At 65.8% G+C, this 16135-nt stretch overlaps 1 protein-coding gene across 6 annotated transcripts in view; it reads right to left on the bottom strand.

Moving 5' to 3' along the window:
- The window catches only part of ATP2B4 (ATPase plasma membrane Ca2+ transporting 4), a 91563-nt gene that overhangs the window by 22416 nt on the left and 53012 nt on the right, over positions 1-16135 (bottom strand). For 4 of the 6 annotated variants that reach the window (XM_055144248.1, XM_055144254.1, XM_055144252.1 and 1 more), the window contains exons 3-15: positions 14875-15072; positions 13927-14184; positions 13388-13513; positions 12510-12635; positions 11018-11053; positions 9516-9671; positions 5811-6025; positions 4984-5226; positions 4262-4503; positions 3002-3233; positions 2114-2293; positions 1476-1563; positions 406-512 (exon numbers count right to left, since the gene is read on the bottom strand). In XM_055144248.1, the coding sequence (XP_055000223.1) occupies positions 406-512; positions 1476-1563; positions 2114-2293; positions 3002-3233; positions 4262-4503; positions 4984-5226; positions 5811-6025; positions 9516-9671; positions 11018-11053; positions 12510-12635; positions 13388-13513; positions 13927-14184; positions 14875-15072 (2207 nt within the window). The remainder of the gene's footprint in view (positions 1-405; positions 513-1475; positions 1564-2113; positions 2294-3001; positions 3234-4261; positions 4504-4983; positions 5227-5810; positions 6026-9515; positions 9672-11017; positions 11054-12509; positions 12636-13387; positions 13514-13926; positions 14185-14874; positions 15073-16135) is intronic. The other 2 variants (XM_055144251.1, XM_055144253.1) reach the window with 1 other exon arrangement.

The raw sequence follows: 16135 nt of genomic DNA, 5'->3' as shown, positions 1-16135 counted from the left end.
GACCATGGGAGCCAGATAGTGAGGGATCCATGGGACCCAGACAATGAGGGATCCATGGAACCCACATAGTGAGGGATTCACGGGAGCCAGACAGTGAGTGACCCCTGGGACTATGGGAGCCAGACAGAGAGGGATCCACAGGATCATGGGACCACGGGAGCCAGCCAGTGAGGGAACCACGGGCGATTCCACACTAAGGAGAGGTTCTCTGTGTGCCACACCCACACTCTGTCTCCTGATCTCCAAGCAGCTTCAGAATGAAGCAGGGCACAGTTTGGCTACTACTGGCCAGGCCGGTAGGAGAGACCTCGTTAGAGCAAAGAGCCCAGGGTGGGGGCTGGGGGACGGTGGCCAGGGAGGCAGCCGGCAGCTGGTGACCGGACACACATACACCGGGCCGCTCACCATGGCGAAGCCGACATCTGCCTTCTTCAGCGCTGGCCCATCATTCGTGCCATCCCCCGTGACGGCCACCACCTGCCGCTGTTCACCCACGGTGCTGTCGATGATGCCTGGGGAGGACGGTGCCACAGTGAGCCACGGACGCCCAAGGCCAGTGGCCTGCACGCCCCCCGAGAGGGGCTCGCCTGGCCATCCTCCCTGTCCCGTTCCACCGTGCCCCTTTCCGCTTGCTTCTTTCCTTCTCTGTGCCCCGCCGGGCTGGGGTAGGATGGTGCTGCCAGGCCGACCTGGGGCCAGCAGGGCCTGTCCTGCTGCTGAAAGCAGCGCCAGTGGACAGTGTGACCCTCAGGAGCCAGGGCCTGGATCACTGTCCACTCTAGACAGAGGGGACGCCACTTCCTGGTCGCCCCCAGTGCTCTCAGCGGTAGCAGGGGAGGAGGCCGCAGCAGTCGGTGGCTTCAACCCTCGGTGACCGGCTAGGCCTGGTCTGGGAGGCACTTCCTGCCACTTTACACACGCTCGTAAAAAGCTCTCGCGAGCAACACCTTCACCTCTTTTTCAGTTTGGTGTTTGGGGGCACGTGGGCGGGGTGTTGCCTCCCGGTGAGTCTCAGTCAGCTGGGATGATTCTCAGTTCAGTGCTCGGACCCCGCCGTGCTGGGGACCACTGGGTCCCCCCACCCCGAGTGGCGCTGGAGTTACGTGGGTCTCTGGGGTCACCAGGGCTGTCTGAGTGACCACGTGGCGGCGGGGATGGGGAACAGGACTGGCCAGGCACCATGTCCTCTGGACTGCTTCTCTGCCTGCCTGTTTCTCCTGCCCCCACCCTTTTCCCAGCTGTGAAGAGGGGTAGAGCACTGGCCTCCCCCGGCTCTGTCCAGCCCAGAGAGTGACCCTCACCCCGGGTGTGAGAAGGGCTGTGAACTCAGACTGGAGCGTTTGTCTCCGGCCGTTTCAGCTCAGGTGTGGGCTGGCCCAGGACTTGTGGGGCGGGCGGGGGGTGGTGGCTTGGGCTGAGGCCGAGCTGCCCTGGGCCCGCCCGCACCCCAAGGTCCCTGCTGGGGCCCACCTCACCTTTCACCAGCGTGTGCTTGTCGGTGGGGGAGGACCGCGCCAGCACCCGGAGCTGAGGCCAGACCTTGTCCAGTTTCTCCTGCTCCACCTGCCAAGGAAAACAGACCACACGTGGCTCAGCCACGCTCCGAGCAGCCACTCGGGCTCTGGAGATGGGCCCAGCCCAGCCTGCGGGAAGACGAGGAGGCCACAGGGTGCTGGCTGGGGGTGACCACTCCGGCCCTGGCCCCTGCTTGTACTTTCCCCGCCTCTCTCCCCACCTGTGAACCAACCCTGCCTCCTTAGGACCCCCAGCAGGAGGTGGGCGGGGAGTGCCTTTGGGACTCAGGGGAGCCTGGGGCCCTGGGTTTCACGTCTGTGCTGAAACCTGGGCCTGCAGATGCAGACCGGATCCTCCGACCACCATCTCCGGAGCTGCCTTGTGAGGGGACGGACACCTCTGTCACCAGGCCTAGGTCTTTCCATGACAACGCCCGTCTTGTCCCTCTGCCAATACCAACGTGACAGCAGGATGCAGCCTTGGGGTCTGCCTGGGGCCCACCTCCCTGGTGTCTGCCCAGGGCCCATCTCTCTGGTCCTCTGCCTGGGACCCAGCCCCCCCTGGTCTCCAGCCGGAACCCGGATCCCTGGGGACCCACCTCGCCCTTCTCGTTGCGGATAAGCCGGTTGAACTCTTTGCCTTCCAAGCACAGGAAGTCCTCCCCTGGCGTGAGAATGCCGCACTTGGTGGCGATGGCCCGGGCCGTGTTGATGTTGTCCCCTGTCACCATTCGGACAGTGATGCCGGCGCGCTTGCACTTGGCAATGGCGTCTGGGACCTGCAGGGGGGAGGCAAGAGGAGAGGGGGCTGGGGGGGACTGATGCCCAGTGCCGGGCGTGGGGGCAGCTGTGGGCAAAGCACGGGCAGCCTGAAGGCAGTGCCACGGGCGTGGGCTGAGCGGTCCCCTGGGCGCCCCCTCACTTGGGTCCCCCCACCCCAGAGCACAGACCCTGCACTGCCGGGACGGAGTCGAAGGCTCAGTGTCTCCGAGCTTCCCCTCTCCCCGCCACCTCCGCTCTTGGCCGTCTCCCAAACGCAAGACGCCCAACAGACAAAGCGGGTGTCCGGCTAACTCAGCTCCCTGACTAGCTTAAGTAGCAGATGAAGCACCCCCCCCCAAAAAAACCCAAAAAACCAATGCCGGGGCTGGAGCGATAGCACAGCGGGTAGGGTGTTTGCCTTGCATGTGGCCGACCCAGGTTCAATTCCCAGCATCCCATATAATCCCCCGAGCACCGCCAGGAGTAATTCCTGAGTGCAGAGCCAGGAGTAACCCCTGTGCATTGCTGGGTGTGACCCAAAAAGCCAAAACAGCAACCAGTGCCTGCATCTCGCCCGCCGAGGGCCCCTCCCGTGGGCTCTGCGCAGAGCAGCAGAGCAGAAAAGCTTCTCTCTCCCCCGCGGTGCCACAGCTAGACGCAGCACAAGCCCCCACCCCCAGGCCCCGCCCCCACTCACGGGCCCTGGCCGGCCGCCCGGGCCTCACCTCGGGGCGCACGGGGTCCTCGATGCCCACCACGGCGATGCAGGTGAGCTCCGTGAGGATCTCGGGCTCGTTGTCCCACAGGGGCTCGGCGCCGTTGAAGTCGCGGTAGGCGATGCAGATGGTCCGCAGCCCCTCGCAGGCCATGGGCTCGATGACGGTGCGCACCATCTCGTCGCGGTCCTTGCTCTTGAAGGGCACCACGTCCCCTTTCTGGTTCAGGATCTGGTTACACCTGAGGAGGCGCGTGGTGAGGAGGCGGAGGGTCCCCCCTGCCCCGCACCCCCACGTGCTGCCACTGCCCCCCCCCCGCAGCCGCCCGCCGGTGATGCCCCCCAACGCCTCCCTTTGGGGCTAGAGACCGTTGCCCCTCGCCAGCTCCCCAGAGTCTGGGCACAGGGGCCTTAGGGGGAGGGGGTCCGGGGAGGCAGCCCTGGCCCAGGCCCTCTGTCCCGGCTCAGATGCCAGTTACTCATCCAGGCTCCTGTGTGGGGCCCGTGCTGGTTTGAGCCCCTCCAGCATACAGAGACTTTGCTCTCATCAGACTAGGCTCAAGGCACCCAGGGGCGCACAAAGGGTGCGAGACTTGTTGGGGGGGAAGGTGCATGCCTGGTGATGCTCGGAGCTTACTCCTGACTCTGTGCTCAGGGATCACTTCACTCCTGCAGGAGCTCAGAACACCCTGTGAGGCTCTGGGGATTGAACCCGGGTCAGCCATGTGCAAGGTAAACGCCTTCCCCCAACCGTGCTGTGGCTTCAACCCCGAGAGGGTGTGATTGAAAGAAGGTAGCCTGAGGCGGGTGGGGACGCTGGGTGGGCTGACCGCCAGGACCCCGGGGCAAGTTCACGACTGATGACCTCGGAGCCTGCTAGCTGCTCTGATCCTAACTTGGGTTTTGAGTCCCGTGGCTTCTCCGTAACGGAACACGGAGCTAACCCTTCCAGCCTTGCCCTGAGCATCCCTTCACCTGCTCTCCCGGGAGGAGGACGGGTCCTACATTCATTCCGTCCTCCCACTAGGAGCCGAGAGGGCTCCACCCGGCCACACCGCTGCTTCCCAGAGCAGGCCTGAGCCAGCCGCCTCGGCATCCCGGCCGGAGAACCGGGGACCCCCAGGGAGACAAAGCGATCCACCACCTGAGCTTCCCCCGGCACCGAGGGCCGTGAGGCCACCGTGGCCAGATACGAGCAGCCATGCGCCCCCATCCCCCGCCCCGCCCTCGGCCGGGGGAGGGGGCTGGCCCCGGGCCCCTGGGCGCTCACTTTCGGAGCAGGATCTCGGAGGCGCCCTTGCTGTACATGCGGAAGCCCCCGCCGGGCTTCTGGATGACGGTGCTCATGGACTTGCGCACGGAGTTGAAGGTGTAGACCTTGTAGAGCTTCTGCTCGGGCACCTCACTGCGCACGGCGTGGTAGTCCTGCTTCAGGTCCGTGACCAGGCCCAGCAGGGCGCACTCCGTCTTGTTGCCCACCTGCCGCGGCAGGCCGCCCTCCTTCTCGGGAGGCTGAGGAGACACGGGTGCTGAGAGTCGGGCCGGGAGAGGGACGCGCCCCGCACACAACCCGCGGGGGCTGTCTCCAGGGGAGCAGACGGGGCCGGTGGGGATGGGGATGGGGGGGTCACCGACACGCAGGGCATGGCCGGGCTCAGGAACGGGGCAGCATCTCCGCCCGAGTGGCCTTAACTTAAGTTTCCGCAGAGAGAGCCACTCAGAACCCCACTCTGCCCGGGGCACGCGGTGTCCCCGAGGGGGACGTGGACCCTTCAGGGTGAGTCGAGGCCATTTGCAACTGTGGCTCCCTCGTCGCTCCCCTCCCCGTCTGCCCCCCTGGGCCGAGGCCCAGCGCCCCCCCCCCCACACACACACAGAGCAGCGGGAAGTGAGATGTCCGTCTGTTCCCAGGGAACAAACGCGGGACAGGCAGCGTGGCCGTGCCAATGGCAGGGCGCAGGCGGGGGCGGCGGGGGCTGCCGGGGTGCTCACCAGGATCTTGGAGGTGTAGGCGCTGTTGATGGCGATGCCGTTCACCAGCAGCTCCAGGGTCCTGGGCGCCAGCACGTCGGGGCTGGGGATCTGGCGGTGATGCGTGTCCCCCACGTAAATCTGCACCACGGTCATGCGGTTCATGGTCAAGGTGCCCGTCTTGTCGGAGCAGATGGCCGTGGCGTTGCCCATGGTCTCGCAGGCGTCCAAGTGGCGCACCAGGTTATTGTCCTTCATCATTTTCTACGACGGGGAAGGCGGAGTATGTGTGCAGGCGCCCGCACCCCAAGGCCCCCCGCCAGCCAGCCTTCCCTTCCGGTCCTTCTTCTCGTCCCCCACGGGACTGTGGAGCGGGGCCGGGGATGCAGTCCCACGCACGGCACAGCCTCTGCCCTGCGGAGTGTGCGGCCCAGGGTGTGACCCACACCCCCCCGCCCCCCAAAAATCAAAAGGCAAGATTCCAGGGCCAAAGCGAGAGAGAGGAGGGCGCTCGCCTCGCACGCAGCTGGCCTAAGTGTGACCTCAGCACCCCACACGGCCTCCCGAGCCCCGCCAAGCAGTGACCCCTGAGCACGGAGACAGGAGTGAGCCCCGCGCCCCACTAGCCGTGGCCCCCCGCAAAGAGCAAGATACGAGTTTCATGAATCCTAACGAATCCTCTTAAGATGCCACCAGGTTTGCCCGGGAGGTGTCTCAGGGCTGGAGCTGGTACCGCGCTGCTGTCCCCCGAGGAAACACCTCCTTCTGGGCGCGCTCACACCCCCTCCCCGAGCCCCCGACCCAGACTCCCGCCCCCACCAAGCCCTGACTCTCCGCCGCCGGCTCACCTTGACAGAGTAGGCCAGGGAGATGGTGACCGCCAGCGGCAGCCCCTCGGGCACGGCCACCACCAGGACCGTGATGCCGATGATGAAGAACTTGACGAAGTACTGGATGTAGATGGGCGTGCACTCGGCCAGCCAGGGCTTGCGCTGGACCAGGAAGTTGTCGATCACGAAGTACAGGACCAGGATGAGCACGGTGATGGCGGACATGATGAGACCTGTCGGGGACACGAGCCCGGCTCAGCGGCTAGCCCCGGGGCCAGACACCCGCACTGCCCGCGGTGTCCGGGTCTTTCAAGGGCTCTCCCTGGAGGCCACCGGATGCCCCTGCTCGCTCTGCTCCCCCCAGAGGCCACGGGACGTCCCTGCCCGCTCTGCTCCCCCCAGAGGCCACGGGACACCCCTGCCCGCTTTGCTCCTACCAGAGGCCACCGGACGCCCCTGCCCGCTCTGCTCCCCACAGAGGCCACGGGACGCCCCTGCCCACTCTGCTCCCCACAAAGGCCACGGGACACCCCTGCCCGCTCTGCTCCCCCCAGAGGCCACGGGACGCCCCTGCCCGCTCTGCTCCCCCCAGAGGCCACGGGACGCCCCTGCCCGCTCTGCTCCCCCCAGAGGCCACGGGACACCCCTGCCCACTCTGCTCCCCCCAGAGGCCACGGGACGCCCCTGCCCGCTCTGCTCCCCCCAGAGGCCACGGGACGCCCCTGCCCGCTCTGCTCCCCCCAGAGGCCACGGGACGCCCCTGCCCGCTCTGCTCCCCCCAGAGGCCACGGGACACCCCTGCCCGCTCTGCTCCCCCCAGAGGCCACGGGACGCCCCTGCCCGCTCTGCTCCCCCCAGAGGCCACGGGACGCCCCTGCCCGCTCTGCTCCCCCCAGAGGCCACGGGACGCCCCTGCCCGCTCTGCTCCCCCCAGAGGCCACGGGACGCCCCTGCCCGCTCTGCTCTCCCCAGAGGCCACGGGACGCCCCTGCCCGCTCTGCTCCCCCCAGAGGCCACGGGACGCCCCTGCCCGCTCTGCTCCCCCCAGAGGCCACGGGACGCCCCTGCCCGCTCTGCTCCCCCCAGAGGCCACAGGACACCCCTGCCCGCTCTGCTCCCCCCAGAGGCCACGGGACGCCCCTGCCCGCTCTACTCTCCCCAGAGGCCACGGGACGCCCCTGCCCGCTGTGCTCTCCCCAGAGGTCACGGGACACCCCTGCCCGCTGTGCTCTCCCCAGAGGTCACGGGACACCCCTGCCCGCTCTACTCTCCCCAGAGGCCACGGGACGCCCCTGCCCGCTCTGCTCCCCCCAGAGGCCACGGACGCCCCTGCCTGCTCTGCTCCCCACAAAGGTCACGGGATGCCCCTGCCCACTCTGCTCTCCCCAGAGGCCACGGGATGCCCCTGCCCACTCTGCTCCCCTCAGGGCGGCCCGCAGGCGCTGTCTCACTTTACTCGGCCTGCATCTTCTCTCACCAACCACAGAGTGGGTCTAAGCCGCTTTCTCCGAGCCCACCCCAGACCCACCCTGGCCCCCCAGCTCCTGAGACAGCCAGTGCATCCGCCTGCTTCCGAGGCGCCTCTTGGAGCTGGTCCCGGGCGGCCTGCATGAGTCACGCGCGCGTACCACCTGTTCACAGTGACAGTCCTGCTCTGCCAGCGCAGTTACCCTCAGCAGGGCCCACCCCCCGCCCCCCGCGCAGCCTCTCTCCCACGACAGCCACGGCCAGGCTTAGCCACCTGCCGCGGGCCTGGCAACAGAACACAAGGGCCGGAACCGGCCCTGCCCACAGCTCTGGGAGGTCTTTCGCCGTCCCCGCCGTCTTTTCAGAGCACATGGGGACTCGGGTGTGGCACGGGGGGACAAGGTGTGCCTTGACCGGGCCACTTGCTGGGATATGAGGCCCTCAGTGTTAAAGATCAGTAGGGTCTCCAGGGGCCGGGGACAGCCGGTCACCATAGGCCTGGGGCAAGGGCAGGAGATGGATGCCTGGGAGGAGACCCCCCATCACCCAGGGGCCATGCCGCAGCCGTGTACAGCCCTCCCCAGGCCTCCCAGAGGCTCAGGCCGGGAAAAGATCTGCCTCAAGCACCGACCGCTTTGGTCCTGGCTCTTCCCAAGAGCCTGGCCACGTGGGGTTCAGAGCAAGGCGGGCAGCGACCATCAGTGTCTGAACAGGCTTCCAGGCTCTGCTCCGTCCGGACGGCGGCAAGAGGCTAGGCCGCGACTTCAGACGGTGCTCCCGCTTGGGCCAGCTGCTCCCCCGCTGGGACGCCCGGCCCGGCCGAGGTCATCTACAGACCACACGGAGCTGCTCTCAGCACGCACACGCAGGGAGCCCGACAGACGGGGCTCCTGGAGCCGGCTTCGTGCCCCACACCGCCGGCCGCGCAGCTCCCTCGACATCCTGGCGGCACACCTGCCCAGTGGACGGCCCGGGGCGCTTGGGCTCAGCCCGGTGCCAGAGCAGGCAGCCCAGCAGCCGGCCCCCGGGGCTATCAGGCAGAGGCAGCACGGCGAGGCTGGCCGGGCAGCCTCGTGCCCAGTGCTCTGAGCTGCCCGGCTGCCGTGCAGACCTCACGTGTGTGCGGATCCCGTGTGTGCGGATCCCGTTGGGTGCAGCGCCCTGGGCACAGAGTTACAGAACCTGGGCCTCGTGGGCTCGGACCACACCTGGGCGGTGGCTGGAAACGCAGAATCTCAGGCCCCACAGTGCTCCAGAACCTGAGCGCTGCCTGGGCCCGAGCTGGGTGTGCTGGCCTAGATCACGTGGCCTAAGGAGTGTGGGGGTGTCAGGAAGTAATTAGGGGGGCATGAGAGAGGGTGTCCTGGGCAGCGTCCATGGGAAGGATGCCGCCCCTGCCCTGCCCCTGGAGAGAAGGCGGTGAGGGGGGGGGGGGACAGAGAACCATTCTGCCCACGGGCACCAGTGCCCTGGGGCTGCTCCCCTGGGGCGGGCCGCTCCCCCCCATGGTGGGGTGTCGACCCTCCTGACTTCACATGGGACTAAGCACTCTGCTCTGGGGCAGCCGCTGCTCTGCGGCCAGGGAAGGACGCGCCCACAGGAGCCTTCTGCACCCTGAAGGGGCTGCCTCACCAGGCGAGCTGCTACAAGTCTCGCTCCTGGGTAACCCCGAGCCCCCACCGCCGTGCTATGAATCACTATTACATTTCTGGCTCGGGGGCCAAGCTCCGAGACGCTCAGGAGCTACATCCCGGGGCTGCGCCGAGTCTCAAGGAACCGGGCAGTGCTGGGCCCCAAACCAGAGCATCCCCCAAGCACCACCGCCGCCTGCCAGCCCACCGAGTCCCCCTGGCCTGTGCCCCAAAGCCTTCACTCCCCATTCCTCTGGGCAGAAGCGGGCTCAGGGGTCGTCGGGAGATGCTCAAGGGCTGGAGGTCATGGAGCCCTGGTTGGCCTCCCCCAGGCCCCATCCAGCCACTGGGTGTGGCTCAAAGAAAGAAAGGGGGGTGGGAGAGGGAGAGCCTGAAGACCCCCTAGGATAGAGCTCAGGTCGGTGGGAGACTCGTGCCTGCAGGGGTGCGGCCCTGCGTTCAACCCTACGCTAGGTGCACAACCCGAGAGAGCCGGGGAGCAGCCAGCACTGAGCAGCCGGTACCCGAAGGCTGCGCTGCCTCTGCTTCTTTCGGCCGGGCCACCAGTGGGTCCTGAGCGCGGGTACGGAGGGGGGTGGCGGGGACCCAGGGCGCCCGCTCTCACCAGCTTTCCCGATCTGGACGGCCAGGCGCGTGAGCTTGCCCTGCAGCACCGACTTCTCCTTTTTGGGGAGCTTGGCGGTCTTCTTCTCCTCGACGTCGGCGTTCTCCTGGCTGTTGAGCGGCTGGATCTCCAGGGCCACCCCGTCCTGAGCCTTGGCTAGGGTGCACAGAGAGCACGGGGGACAGTGAGGCGGGGCCGGGCGGCCGCTCCTTCCTGAGGCCCACCGGGGGCTCCTGACATGGCTCTCACCGCGCCCCCCCAACCCCCGAGAAGCCAGGCAGGCAGCTGGCCCTGGCCCCGGCGGCGGGGGCCTCTGGGAGGCTAAACTAACAAGCCGAAGGTAAAAGTAGGGGGGAGGAGATGCCTTTCCAGCTTGGGCCGCCTCTTCCGGGGCTCCTTCCTGTACTGCCTCAGAGCCCCAGGCCCAGGTTTGCAAGAGGATTCGCCACTCCGTGCCATGACACCATGACACCACCCTGTCCGGAGTTCAGGGCCCGAGACAGCGGATCCCGTCGGTCAAGGAAGAATCAGGCCCCAGACCCAGGGGGCTGTCCAGGCCTGTCCCCCATTGGGGCGGCGGACAGGAAGGGACACAACCTGGCCCCCGCCCCTGCCGTCTGAAAGAGGGAGGGGGCGACAGAGCGCGAGACTGGTGGTGAAGTGTGTTTTTGGGGAGAAGAAAGAGCTAGAAGAGAGAAGGCGGCGGGGGGGCGGGTCAGTCAGTCAGGCGGGCGCACAGAGCTGGCACACTCTTAAGAGTCCGAGAAGCCGCCGGCCAAAGAGGCGCCTGCATCCTGTGCCCTGGTGCTTGCAGGGATTTTTTTTCCTAGACTCCTATGAGGTTGGGGTGGGGGACTGGGAGGGAAATGAAGTCTAGGCGCTGTCTCCTGGCCCCCCGGCCCCCCCAGCCCTCACAGCCCGGAGGAGAAACGGTCTCTCTGCTTGTCAGACGCACAGACGGACGGAGACGGATGGAGACACGGCCAGCGGGAAAGAAACACACATTAGATCGCGAGGAAGAGAACGGACCGGACTGTGAGAGAACAGAGGAAGAGGCGGGGAGAGGCTCCGGGAAGGCTCCCGGCAGGCCGCGGAGGGGTCCAGACCAGAAGACACCGATGAGGAAGCCAGCGAGAGGAGGGTGCAGGACTGCCGGCCCCGGCTGCCACCGCCACAGGGGGCCCTGGAGGCTCTCGGACCCCTGAAACCCAGGACGGCCGGTCGGTCTGTGATTTGGGGCCTACGGACACGCTGACCAGGAGAACCCTCGACATGCGGTTCCCTGGGCCAACAGCAGGGGGGGCTGTCGTCCCGTTTTAAGGCTGGGGTTGGGCCTCAGCGCCCACCGCTCACGTCTGCACCGTCCTCAGACAGGCGCCCGGGTGGGGGCCACAGCAGGAGAGAACAGACTTATGGAGAGGAGGGGGGAGGCAGATGGCCTGGAAGGGGCTGCTGCAGAGTGGGCAGGTAGAGATGGTGCACGGCGGGTGAGGAGCGGTTACCTTTGTTGCGATTTTCAGGGACGCCTTGTTTTTTACCTGTTTGAACAAGAAAGAAAAACGTGGGGTGGAGACCCAAGGGGCGCTCCAGAGATCAAATATCCAACGGGCAGTGCTGCTGGGAGCCCAGAAGGGCGGCAGCCGAGGGGGCGAGCTGCTGGACCGGGTGTGTGTGTGTCTGTGCGTTTGTGTGTGTGTCTGGGTATGTGTGTGTGTCTGTGTGTATATCTGTGTCTGTTTGTGTGTGTATCTGTGTGTATGTCTGTGTATGTGTATCTGTGTATGCATATTTGTGTGTCTGTGTATGTGTGTGTGTATCTGTGTCTGTGTGTGTCTGTGTATGTGTATCTGTGTGTCTGTGTATGTTTATCTGTGTGTGTATTTGTGTGTGTCTGTGTGTATATCTGTGTCTGTTTGTGTGTATCTGTGTGTGTGTCTGTGTATGTGTATCTGTGTATGCATATTTGTGTGTCTGTGTATGTGTGTGTGTGAATGTATCTGTGTCTGTTTGTCTGTGTGTGTCTGTGTATGTGTGTGTCTGTGTATGTGTGTGTCTGTGTGTGTCTGTGTATGTGTGTGTGTGGGGGGGGCGGGTGAAGGAGACGGCACCTCTGCTCTCTCACAGGGGCTCCCTCCACAGGCCTAGTCAAGCCCGTGAGCACACCTTCCTCTCCATGGCTTGCTGGCACACACCTCGTGGGGGAGGTGGGTACAAGGTGTGTTGGGGGGGCTGGGGGGGCAGGGGAGGGGCAGGAGCCAGAGGGGGAGCCTGGATCTGGCGAGCTGCATCCACTCACACACGGCACCAGGCCGGCTTCTGCCTTCCCCAGAGGCAGCTGCAGAAACACGTCCTACTTCCCAGGGAGCGTGTCCTGGTGCCTTTCCATCGACCACCCTCCGCTGAACTGCCGAGAGGGCCGGCGGGTGGAGATATTTCTCTCAGCCCCGGCGGGGGGGGTCTCCTTCCCCCAGAGCCAGGGAGAGCCAGGCACGACTCCCACTCCCTCGGCTCTGGCAGCTGCTTCCTTCTCCTCCTCCTCCTCCTCCTCCTCCTCCTCCTCCAGGCAGTCTTCCCTTCATTTTGGATGGTTCACTCAGTATCCCCGGGCTCAAGGAACAAAGGTGTGGGTGCTGGGAGACGCACAGGGTAGCCGGCTCGCTCAGCGCCTAGCCGCTCACCCGGGCGGCCTCACGTGTCCCTTTAGAGCCCACCGACAGACACGGCATGGGGGGCCAAAGGGCACCCCAACTTGGGAGGCGAGACTCCGGCCTGGCACCCGGAGGAGAAGGGGTACAGGTAGGAGGCGCTGCACAGCGCCCGGGGCTCCCGGCTGGCAGCGCTGTCTCGGCTGCCCTCTGGGCATCTGCACCCCTCCCGCCAGTCAAGCTCCCCGCCCCCCCTGCCCCCCCCCACACACAGGCCGTCCGTCTGCTCCTGCCGCGTTTGTGGGTGGGGACGGAGAGGCCGAGGCGCCCCCCTCTCGGCGCCCCTTACCTTTCTTCTTCTTCTCCACCTCGTCCCCCTCACTGGCCCCCAGGAGGGTGAAGATGATTCCAGTCTGGGAGTTGACCCCCACCGCCGTCACCAGCATCCGGCCGGACCCCTCCATGACATGAGTCCCTACGCGGGAGGGAGGAGCGGGAGGACGTGTCTGGGTTTGGTTTGGTGTGGGGGGGCTGCTGCCAGCAGGGTTGGGGTTGCCACACCGGGCTGGGGGCTGCACGCAGGCTCCCTGTGTTCAGGGCATTCCCGTAGCCCACGGAGCATGGGGGGCTGGTTTTCCCCTTTCCCTTTTTCCAATTAGCTCGACATTATTTGGTGTGAACTACAAACGGGGGGTGCGGGGGGTGCTGGGAGGGCAGCCCCATCCCTCCTCTTCCACAGTAACACTCAGCAGAGAGCGAGGCTGGGCCCCTCTGAAACAGACATGCACGGCCGGAGTGATAGAGCACAGCGGGTAGGGCGTTTGCCTTGCATGAGGCTGGCCAGGGTTCAATTCCCAGCATCCCATAGGGTCCCCCGAGCACTGCCAGGATGAGTGCATGAGGAGTAACCTCTGAGCATCGCCGGGTGTGACCCAAAAAGCAAATCAAAAACGAAACAAAAACCCAGATATGCCAAGAGCGGGCATGGAGTAACCCAGGCCCGCCCTCCGCAGGGAAGGCTCCCGCCAGGCCCGGGGCCCCTCCAAAGCCCCTTCATGCCTGGCTTCACGGAGACCCTCTCTGGTGGCCTGAGTTTGAAATAACACGGGAACGTGTTCCCGCCCTCGCTCAGCCCAGCGGCGAGCAGCACAGGGAGGCGGGGGGCTGGGGGGGGGCATTGAGGTGGGGAGGGGGGAACGGTGGGGGCGGGACAGCCAGGGGCAGTACCTGAGAGCAGCATGGGGTCGTGTTCCAGAGACTTCTTGACGTGGTCCGACTCCCCAGTGAGGGAGCTCTCATCGATCTTGAGATCGTTCCCCTGGATCAGAACCCCGTCAGCCGGCAACAGGTCGCCTGGTCCCCGGAGGAGAAGGGGGACAGGTAGGACGGGGGCCCGGCCTCTCCCCGGAGGCCACACCCCCAGGGAAGAGCCCGCGGGCCCTCACTGATGCCCAGCTCCCACGCCCTAGATGCAGTTCCAGGCTCTGCACTCGCCAGCCCCGAGGTCCCCGACCCTCCCGGCCCCTGACCAGCTCTTAGACACCTTCAGCCCCGAGACGCCTGGGGTACAAGTCTGACAATCTTCGGGGGTCCCTTCCTACAACCCCCTCTTAAGCCAACCCTGAGGCTGGCGGCTCGGGGGTCCTAGTTTTGTGCGTCCTCCGCAGTTCTCAGCCCCAGAGGGACTAGTTTCCCCCCACCCCTGCCCCGGCTCACTCGGACAGGCCGGGGGACAGAGCCCGGAGGGGCCCTGCGGGGGCGCTCACCGTATTTGATCTGGGCGATGTCGCCCACCACGATCTCGGCCACGGGGAGCTGGATGATGTGGCCATTGCGGATGACGGAGAACTTCTGCTCCCTCTCGATGCGGTTCTGCAGGCCCCGGAACTGCTTCTCCTTGCTCCAGTCGTTGAAGGCGGTGACGAGCACCACGATGATGACGGAGAAGAGGATGGCGGCCCCCTCAATCCAGCCGGCGTGGGCCTCGCCCTCGTCCTCGGGGCCACTCACGGCCAGGCCACACTCTAGCCCAGCGCAAGGAGAGAGAGGAGGGGGCGTGGGTGGGGGCCAGGGCGACCGGGCAGCGGGGACGGCGCCTGCCTTGCCCGAGGCTGACCCAGGTTCCATCCCCAGCAGCCCCTCAGCCCACCAGCAGTGATTCCTGAGAGCAGGGCGAGGAGGAAGCCCTGAGGACTGCTGGGTGTGGCCCCCCAAAGGAAAGAAAAAAAAATAAAACCAAACACCCCCCCCTCCAATAAGAGACCCCTGAGAAATGGGGATAGTCCTGCCCCGATCTCCCAGAACGGAAGTCAGGGGCAGAGAGCAAGAGCAAACAGCAGAGTCGTGACGGGTGCAGGAGACCCAGGCCCGGACTGGGCAGGGCTCCTGACCGCCCGCCAGGTACAAGCCTCTGAGCAGGAGGTGCACGCGAGGGGTGGGTCCCAGGGCGGGAGCGAGCGATCCCCACTGGGCAGCTCCCCCTGCCGTGCGGCTGGAGGGGACACAGGGGGTGCTAATAGGGGGTGACGGGGGAGGACGCGTGTCTTCCTGCAGAAGGGGAAGGGTGGGAGACGGGCAAGGAGCCGAGGGTGAGGATGGGCCGAAAGGAGAGACCCCCCCCCCAACTGGGTAACCTGGGTCGGTGACCCTGACACCCTGGGCCCCCCCAGCGGAGGTCTGCGGTGGGGGCGGGCCGGGCCGCGGGGGACACTTACGCTCGTTCATTTCCGTGGAGGACTGGTAGAAGGACAGCACGAGGGAGATGATGGCCGCGATCTCCAGGATGATCAGCGTCACGTCCTGCAGCGCCTCCCACACCAGCTCCAGGAACGTCTTGGGCTTCTTGGGGGGGATCAAGTTCTGTCCAAACACTTGCTTCCGCTTCTCCAGGTCCGCAGGGTTCCCGGACAGTCCTGGCGCGGGGGACAGGCCCGAGTGAGCGTGCCGGACGGCAGAGGGAGAAGTGGGGGGAGAAGGCCGTGGAAAGAGCCCGGGCACGGAGACCCCCGGCCGGCTCCTGGATCTGTCCAAGCAGGAGACTCGGGGTGGGGGTGACCCCCGCCCCCGTAGGCCCAGGACTCAGCCATGACGCTGGCAGTCTGATACGAAACAGGACAAACTGGTCTCGCCCCACTCACTTCTCTGATACCCAGCATGCCCCCCCCCGCCCCCAGCTCCAGGCCTGGCTCTGAGGACCCCCCTGCCCCTCCCCAACCACGTGCTCCCAGGACTTCCCTCGCGTGGACAGGAAAACGCCGGTGAGTTTCCAGCCCTGCTCAGGCTCGGAGACCAGAAAGAACAAGTCTCTGCCCGGGTTAGGCCAGGAACCCGGGGACAGGGTCGACCAGATGTCCCGACCCAAACGCACAGAGGTGAGGCCACTTCACTGTGACAGCCCACTCAGGCCGGGCAGACGTGCACTCCTCGTCTGCCACACACAGAGGCATCCACGCCAAGGCAGGTACCGCTCTCCTGGTGCGGAGTCAGAGGCGGATTCGGTGCTGAGCACCAACCAGGTAATGAGCGAGGTACTAGGACCTGGATACTAGCACTACTTGCACCAACCAGGTAATGAGCGAGGTACTAGGACTCGGGTACTAGTACTACTTGCACCAACCAGGTAATGAGCGAGGTACTAGGACTCGGGTACTAGCGCTACTTGCACCAACCAGGTAATGAGCGAGGTACTAGGACTCGGGTACTAGCGCTACTTGCACCAACCAGGTAATGAGCGAGGTACTAGGACTCGGGTACTAGCGCTACTTGCACCAACCAGGTAATGAGCGAGGTACTAGGACTCGGGTTGAACAGAAGGAGAAGGGCGGGGAAGCCGCCAAGTCTCCGACGCCCAGCATGCTCCCCACAACATGCACACGTGTGCCGTTGCACACCCCCGAGAGAAGAGAGAGGCCCCGGGGGGCAGGGTGTGAAGCGCCAGCCCTCAGCCACGCCAGGCTGCGCTTCCCAGAGGACGCC

The sequence above is a fragment of the Sorex araneus genome, chromosome 7 (genome assembly GCF_027595985.1).
Source record: "Sorex araneus isolate mSorAra2 chromosome 7, mSorAra2.pri, whole genome shotgun sequence".
In the NCBI taxonomy this organism is placed as follows: Eukaryota; Metazoa; Chordata; class Mammalia; order Eulipotyphla; family Soricidae; genus Sorex; species Sorex araneus.
The sequence above is the reverse complement of the archived record's forward strand: the minus strand, read 5'-3'. Positions and strand labels throughout refer to the sequence as shown.